The 8,065-nt window shown below is 35.2% G+C and overlaps 1 protein-coding gene across 1 annotated transcript; it reads left to right on the forward strand.

Annotated features, from left to right (window-relative positions):
* The first annotated feature begins 896 nt into the window (after positions 1-896).
* LOC108682124 (carnosine N-methyltransferase) lies at positions 897-6,266 on the forward strand. Its single transcript, XM_018171239.2, has 8 exons — positions 897-1,123; positions 2,024-2,225; positions 2,840-3,003; positions 3,289-3,429; positions 3,917-4,079; positions 4,502-4,610; positions 5,087-5,211; positions 5,576-6,266. Exons 1-8 carry the CDS (start codon positions 1,038-1,040, stop codon positions 5,675-5,677), a joined length of 1,092 nt encoding a protein of 363 aa, XP_018026728.1. The 5' UTR covers positions 897-1,037; the 3' UTR covers positions 5,678-6,266.
* Positions 6,267-8,065: the final 1,799 nt, after the last annotated feature.

Below are 8,065 nucleotides of genomic sequence, written 5' to 3' on the forward strand. Positions count from 1 at the left end.
TGGCACTTCCACTTAAAAGTTAATCATTCATCTCTCATGTTTGTGCAAAAATAAGCAGCTTTTCATAATGCTCAATATTGCTGTCATATTACCCAAGTTAAGAAATATTGCAAATTTACTGGCTGAAAATAACAGGAAGAATATGACAAATACCTATGACAGTTAATAATTACCAAAGTAAATATAACAATAATCAATCATCCACATATATCAGATGGAGAGCAGATGGTTGGCAGACATAATGGTATATGCCTCCCAGCAACAATGTGATTTCATTGCTACAATATTTCCCAAAAAAGGAGGATTTTTCCATTCTTGCTTCTGACTGAATACACAACTAATATTTATTTTCCAAGCTACAAATATGGCTTAGCTTGCATTGACACTCAGGAAGATGAGTATTTTTTTTTTCACATTTCATTGCTGCAGGACAGATGTTTTGATTTTTGTTATGTTTGCATCATTCAATATTTTATGCATCCTTGTAGTATCAGCATTTTTAGTCATTCATTATATTAATCTTATTAATATAACATTATATTAATTAAAAGAGAGGCAAGGAGATGAGACTCAACCTCCTGCAATACAATGAGACTTGATGACAGGCCCTCGTTGGCTGAATCATCTGCGTCGATTCATGCTATGCTATGCTAAGTATTTTTTAGTTTTTTTGCTAAATTTTTATGATTAAAAATATTTAAATTTAAAAAATTTTCTCTTTATGTAAATTTTTGTTTGCTAGGCTTGACTGCCTAGTAAACATTTGCTCATCAATCAAACGTGAGGGAAAATGTTTTTATGTAAGATATTGCTGCTGTTACATTATTGATGTTAATTCATACTTTTTGAATACAATTGTTTAAAACAATACAATTTAAACCTTCAGCCATTTAAATCTTCCCAACAGATGCTGCTTTGCTCTAAGCCCTAAGCAAAAAAGTATACAAATTACTCATCGTAAATTTTTTCCATTTCCATTGAGTTATTAGTATTTATCAGATCAATAATTTGTGTGTATTTCATCTGTATATTAAACCATGGCTACCACAAATCATGAGACTGAACAAGAAATCCAGGAGAGAGAGCATTTCCAGCGCATTGTTAATGTCTTCAAGTCATATAAGTGAGTGTTTGAGGTTCAGTAATTCTATCCTAATAAGCTTCAAGACTTAGTTCTCTACAAGAATAGGCTTTCCTAATTTTTTCATTTTTAAAGCAGCTCCTTTGCATATATTGTACCTCCACAAATAAGCTGAGGATGCCAAGAGGCATTTTGGATGGTTCATAGTTCATAGAATGATGGTTATCATGGCCAAAGAATTTTTTATTTATTCGTCTCCAAAAGTGAGTATATTTATTCTTGTTTGTCAATGACTTGCTGTGTATTCTTGTTTGTCAGTGAAGTTACCAAATATGATTACTTGAAATCACCTCAAAAAGAGACCCACCATGGCTTCCTGTTTGTGTTTGAGGCTTCCTTATCTTGCCTCAGTCAATCACTAATTATCTGACCATCGTTCCATCCATAGCATCACCGCCTGCCATGCTTAAAAATTAAAATATGAGCTTTTAAACAAAAATTTTTACTTGGATGATAAAATTTACGCTCTTTCCACCTTTTTTAAAAGGCAGAAGTATCAATATATATTTAATTATTTAAGGTAACTTGATTAAATTGAATTATTTACATTTTTTAATTTTTTCAATTGTTTCATTTGCATAAACTATGTTTTAATTATAATGAAAGTAATTCGTGTAATGACAGCAATAAATAAATTCTTCAAGTGCAATTCAAACCTCCAATATGCAAAATTTTTGAAAATACATATGAATAAGTATTTCATGCAATACTTCTTACTTTCTTGAACTGGTTTCCAAAATTTTAATTTCTGTAAATTTCAATGCTTGCCCGTGAGAGGGTGAAGAAGCATGCTATTTTCATTTACTCAATTCTTGATATTGGAGACAAAAAAATAATCACATGGCTTGGGAAATATTTCTAAATGCTTTTCAATAATTTCAGGTTCCTGACAGATGAATGGATCAAGACAAAAATTGCTCTGGTGAAGAGTTTGTCTCCAGAACAGCAGCTGCTCCTGAGTGACTACACTAAACACCTGGCCGAGATGAGGGTTTGTGTTGCCCACAACGCTGAGGTGGTGCAACTCATCATCAATGATGTTGAGAACATGTTTGAGAATGTGCAACATGAGGAAGATGGTAAGGTGAGTGACTCATTAGTGTGCTTTTTGTACCCAAGTGTCTCTGGCAGTGTTATTTCCAAATTTTTTTTCATTATGTGCTGATTTAATTCATGTTCTTATGAAGTATCATAATTGTAGAGATTTTGTGAATATGTACCTATTGGTTAGATGTTTATTCCAATTTTTTTTAGAGGCTTTTATTAGGATTTCATTTTTATTGCAGGAAGATTTATTGGAGTTGATAGTTAATAATATACATTTAAAAATTACTTTTTAAAGACAACACTTCTAAAGAATCCAGTGTCTTCAATCTTACAAATGTACAATGAATTTCTCATTTATTTATTTTGACATTTGATTCATGCATTGTCTCCAACTTTACACAAGTGTACAAAATTTCAGATCGATAGGATAAGTAGAAGTGTATTAAATTTTGATTACAAGATTTGTAGCAGACAGACAGACAAACAGACAGACAAACAAGAAGTGAAGTTAAAGAGAAGTGTTGTAAAATAGACCATGGATTTAGTGATGCCAGAATAGTATAATGTTAGTAAATAATACACCACTTTTACTATTGAGTCTTTGGAACCAATGCTACAGGTGATGATTCATTCACCATCTTCTTCTCTCAGGCCAGTGTGAAGAAACGACCAATTTTGAGATCTGACTTGGAGAAAGTCTACACAACCCTGCGTCAGATCGTCAGAGATTGGACGGCAGAAGGGGCGGCTGAGCGCGACCTTTGTTATGGGCCCATACTGGAAATAATTGATAAAAAATACCCTAAAGATAAAATGTGAGGCGTGTTAATACCTCTATGGCTAATTAGATTGTTATGCTTGTTTGCGATCTTCTTTCCTTAGAGTAGATACTGAAAAAACTACGCACATTAAAATAAATTTCCTCTTCTATTTTGAAACTCTTCCAAAATGTTTAATGTTTTTAATCCACTTCTGATATTTGTCACTATGTATTTTCAATAAAACTTGCAATGAGAGAAAGAATGCCATGAACATTTTGTATGTAGTATTGTACTACCTCGAAATGTAATTTACTGATTTATTGTTTGCTTAATTTGCAGAGATCGGAGTTGCATCAACGTGCTAGTGCCTGGTGCAGGCTTGGGGCGCCTGAGCTATGAGCTTGCCAACAGAGGATATGCCTGTCAGGGCAATGAGTTCAGCCTCTTCATGCTCTTTGCTTCAAACTTCGTCTTGAACAGGTCTTTTTCATGGGTATAAGTAGCCACTAAGCACTGGTATATCAAGAATAAATCTTAGTTGTATTCTTGTCTGGAATAAAATAATTTAGAATAAATTAATTCTCTGGAAGATCAGCCGACTGCAGTACCTACTACTTCGTACCCTTATCATGTTTCTGGGTCCATGCTTTGAACTATTGCGGTGTTCAATGTCGTAAGAAAATTCAAGGTGCTTCTAGTGTTAGATGTCCGGTTTCTTAAATAATACAAACTTTTTTCTCATTTCTCGGCACCTGTGTCATTGTTATTGCTATAATTATTATCATGTTTGCTACTCACGTTCTTTTATCTTGTCATGCTGCCTGAGTAATTTTTAAGAATTTTGTCGCTAAATTCATTGGAACTATATATTTTATCAAAAATTCCTCTCTTGGAATTAAATTCATTGTACGCATAACTAAAGTCAATAATAAGACATGTTGTTGGCAACTAATTTCCACTGTCGCAGATCGAGTGGCGTTGAAAGTTTGTGCATCTATCCGTGGGTGCACTCGGTCTGCAATGTCCTGTCTCCTGATGACCAGCTCCGCTCCGTCAAATTCCCCGACGTGAACCCCTCCGACCTGCCACCCTCTTCCCAGCTCACCATGGCTGCCGGCGACTTCCTTGAGGTCTTCATTTGTTATGTTTGGCAAAATTTTATGTTCAATCTCATGTTTTAATGTCAATGTTGTCCTGAAAGTGTTATTTGTTATGTGCAGCGGAATTTTTCTTTTGAGATCGTTGCATTTGCTGACGCTGTCATCTTGATTTTTCTAAATTGAATGTTATAGGTTGTCGGTAAGATAGTTATAATAAGACACATTTCTTAGGAGTCTGAATGGGATTGATAAGAATGAATATATTCTGCAATTAACTAACTAAAAATTCTTCCGAACTGAGGTCAATTGAGATTTTAATATATTTTTTTGTTATTGGCCATCTTTTTTCGTAGCATCTGTAATAGTGCTGTAGGAGTGAAAAGCAGCAATTTGTTTAGGGCAATTGAGTTTTTGAGCAATATTGCGAAATGTAATGGCGTTAGTGTTGACAGATATACACTGAGGCGGATGCTTGGGACTGCGTGGCAACCTGCTTCTTCATTGACTGCGCCAACAACATCGTCAGCTTCGTCCAGACAATTTACAACATCCTCAAACCTGGTCAGTTGATCACATCAAGTAGAAATTATATTATCTCATTACCTAATAATAATATAAGGATTATGATTGTTATTACATTATGATATTTTTCATTGTCGCATTAGGAGCTGGCTAAATACTGTAATTAAAAGTTTTATACTGTAAAATACAATACTAAATACTGTAATTAAAGTTATAATTTGATCATATAAGAATTTGTGGTCAAGTTTGCCTATATTTTCTAAAGCCTATTCTTCTCAAAGTGATTCTCAGAAGGCATGCGAATGTCGATCAACGCGTAATTTTCATTTTTTTTTGTTCTTATTGTACAGGGTTATGTCAGTGAAGGTATTCAGTGTGGTTCTTATTGTGCTGGGTTATGCCAGTGAAGGAGTGTGGTTCTTATTGTACCGGGTTATCAGTGAAGGTATTCAGTGTGGTTCTTATTGTACAGGGTTATTTCAGTGAGGATATTCAGTGTGTTTCTTATTGTTCAGGAGGGCAATGGATCAACTTGGGGCCGCTGTTGTACCATTACGCCGACCAGGAAGGCGAGGAGAGTCTCGAGCCTTCCTACGACCATCTCATCGCCATCATCAAGAAAGTGGGCTTCGTCATAACGGTGAGTTTTGTGACATCTGGTGACATGACGTGCACACTGATGTCAGACCATGCCCGCTGATGTCATGCCATGCCTACTGGTGACATGAAGTGCCCACTGATGTCATACCTCGCGCACTGAAGTCATACCTCGCGCACTGATGTCATGCCGTGCCCACCGATGTCATACCGTGCCCACTGATGCCATGCCTTCGTTGGATTTGATTGACTAATAACGTTGTGACAAATTGTATCTTGGCTGTTATGAAGTCACCTAAAGTTGTGAATTTATTAGATCTTGTCTAGTTGATAACAAGTGTTAGTTTTTGAACGCAGTCGTATAGTGCATTGTAATTAATAATAAGATAAATAATTTTCTTGGTCAGGAGGAGCGTACGAACGTGTCTTCTTCATACGCTCAAAACCCGAACTCAATGCTCAAGACAGAGTACAAGAGCGTCTTCTTTGTGGCGAGCAAGCTGTCGTAGTAGAGGCTTCCTCTAGGCCTTCATCGTGAAGTTGGATGCTTCATCGTGGAGTTGGATGCTTCATCGTGGAGTTGGAAGCTTCATTGTGGAGTTGGAAGCTTCATCATGGAGCGTCAATAACATGTGGCATGATCTGTAGTCACCTGCAATGAAATATTTGTCCACTCCCTGTAATGAGCCATGCTCATCGTTTTGTGTTCAGTTAAAGGTTTTGCGGCTCAAACCTGTATTGCAGAGGGTAAAGGCAGAATTGTATATAATTACGATACTGCCCAAAAGAAATTTTTTAGTTTTTTATAGCTTAATTTACAAACAAGATTGAATATATTGTTCCTTCTCTTCTTTGTAAACCGAACATTACCGATAGCTTAATACACAGAATTTTCAGAAACATCAAACCGTCAATTTTGGTTGCATCGTAAACTTTTTCGGGGATTTTTCTAGTGTTTTTACGTTTCCTCCCAATTCGATGTTGTATCCATGAAAACCACAACATATATTATAGAGTGAATTTAGCTAACTAACAGAACATGAGGAATGTGTTAAATATTTCTGGAAAAATTTATCGTCGTGTTTGATGAACAACAGTTTTTTATTTAGCATTCTTCAAAGCGTGTAACATTTATTTAATGGAAAAATTCTAGGTGCGATTGGCGCACACAGCAAACTTCTGCTGCAAACTTCTGTCGTTGGTAATCTGTAGGTGTGATGAATTTCAAAAAAGTAGGTACCTAATATGAGTGATGAATTTCAAGTAAGTAATATGTGTGATGAATTTTTATTTAATTGAATATTTCAGTTTCATATATTTGTTAGAGTGAAAATGGTTTTTAGTCACTTGAAATGCATCAAATATGCGCTAACTAAAAACAAATTAATGAAAAATACCCGAGCCCATAATTTACGCACACTCTAATATTTCTGTTGGGTGTCATCATCTCCGCGATATTTGATGGGACTTTCTTTATATTTGCAATCCATTTGTTAAATTTATGCCATATCACGCTAGGCTCACAAAAATTCCTGTTTTGAACTCAATCATTACGAATTTTTCAGATGTACGATGAATACGAATTATTTTGCACTGCAGGGTTTCTTGCTTTGATCTTAAATATTGCAGGCACTCGGTCCTCAAACATTTGCATCATAATCTTTTATGTCAGGCAAGTATGTAATAAATTGAATAAGTACTTTGCTTACTTGATTAGAGCCTCGCTGAATCGGGACTCGAAATTTGTTTTAGGTGAAGTTGTCGCTTAAATGACTTCTTTATGCAAAACAGGATTATGCGCTGAACTCCATGAAACTTTCAAATGGTGCATCTCACTTGAAATAAGTGCGAAAGGAGATTTTATTTAAACTATTATTTAAATTCTTTGAAGATTTATAAATGGCTTAAATTAATAGAATATAATTTTGTCTTGTTATGGCCTAAAACTGCGAAGAGGATTAAGATTTTTTTTTTTAAGAACTGGCATCAGATGCCAGTTCGATTGATAATCAAGTTCATGAGTTTCGCATCACCCAACTTTACTACAAATTAATTAGAATTACATTTTTCATTTGAATGTTTGACCCTCTTTGAATAATTAATATAATGTATTCTTAAAATTAAAGCGAAGCAAATTTATCACTCGTTTGCTATGTAGTGATTTCAAGATAATAACCTACAAAGCTGCTTTGTGTTGAGCATTAATATTATTGTTGAGGTTTGTAGCTTATTTGTGCACCAAAGGCCATCACGTGTGTTGTTTTGTCTCACAATTTGCCTTTGTTCAAAATTGTCATTGGGTACACTGTGCCTTCGGGAGCCTGGATCTCAACTGTAATGCTTGGTGTAATTTCTCGCCAGTTTGCGGGCGGCGTTGCGTAAAAGACCTATTCTTTAGGCATCAGTTTGGCATTATTCTTGGTTAATATCGGCTCTAGTTCTTAGTTTATTAATAAATTCTTATTTTGTTAGTCTTTGCTTCAGGATTTTTGTCTTGAGTGATTGTTTCACGGATGAAGTTACCTTTATTTGTTTGCAGTACAAAGGGAAAGGCATTGGGTTCCCTCCTGTGGGGCTTTCGATAAGCTTTAAACCACTCACCAAGTTCTTCACTAATGGACTCAATTTATATCTGGTGTTCATTTATGAGCCTAGAAAGTGGAACATTTGTGTGAAATCTAAGCATATTGCTTCCTCAGTTTCCAGTGCCTTGTTATTTGAAGAGAGGTCGTCAATTTGACGATATTCAACAAAAAAAATCTTATTTACTGCTCTCGCAATCAAACTGGAAGTAGATCATAAAAGTTTGACTACATTTGTACCTGAGCTATTATTTTCCAGTTATAATACATACTCTAGTTAGCTGCAATTTTTGCAATAAGGGTTAATAAATGACG

Source organism: Hyalella azteca, unplaced genomic scaffold (genome assembly GCF_000764305.2).
Source record: "Hyalella azteca isolate HAZT.00-mixed unplaced genomic scaffold, Hazt_2.0.2 contig13234, whole genome shotgun sequence".
NCBI classification, from domain to species: Eukaryota; Metazoa; Arthropoda; class Malacostraca; order Amphipoda; family Hyalellidae; genus Hyalella; species Hyalella azteca.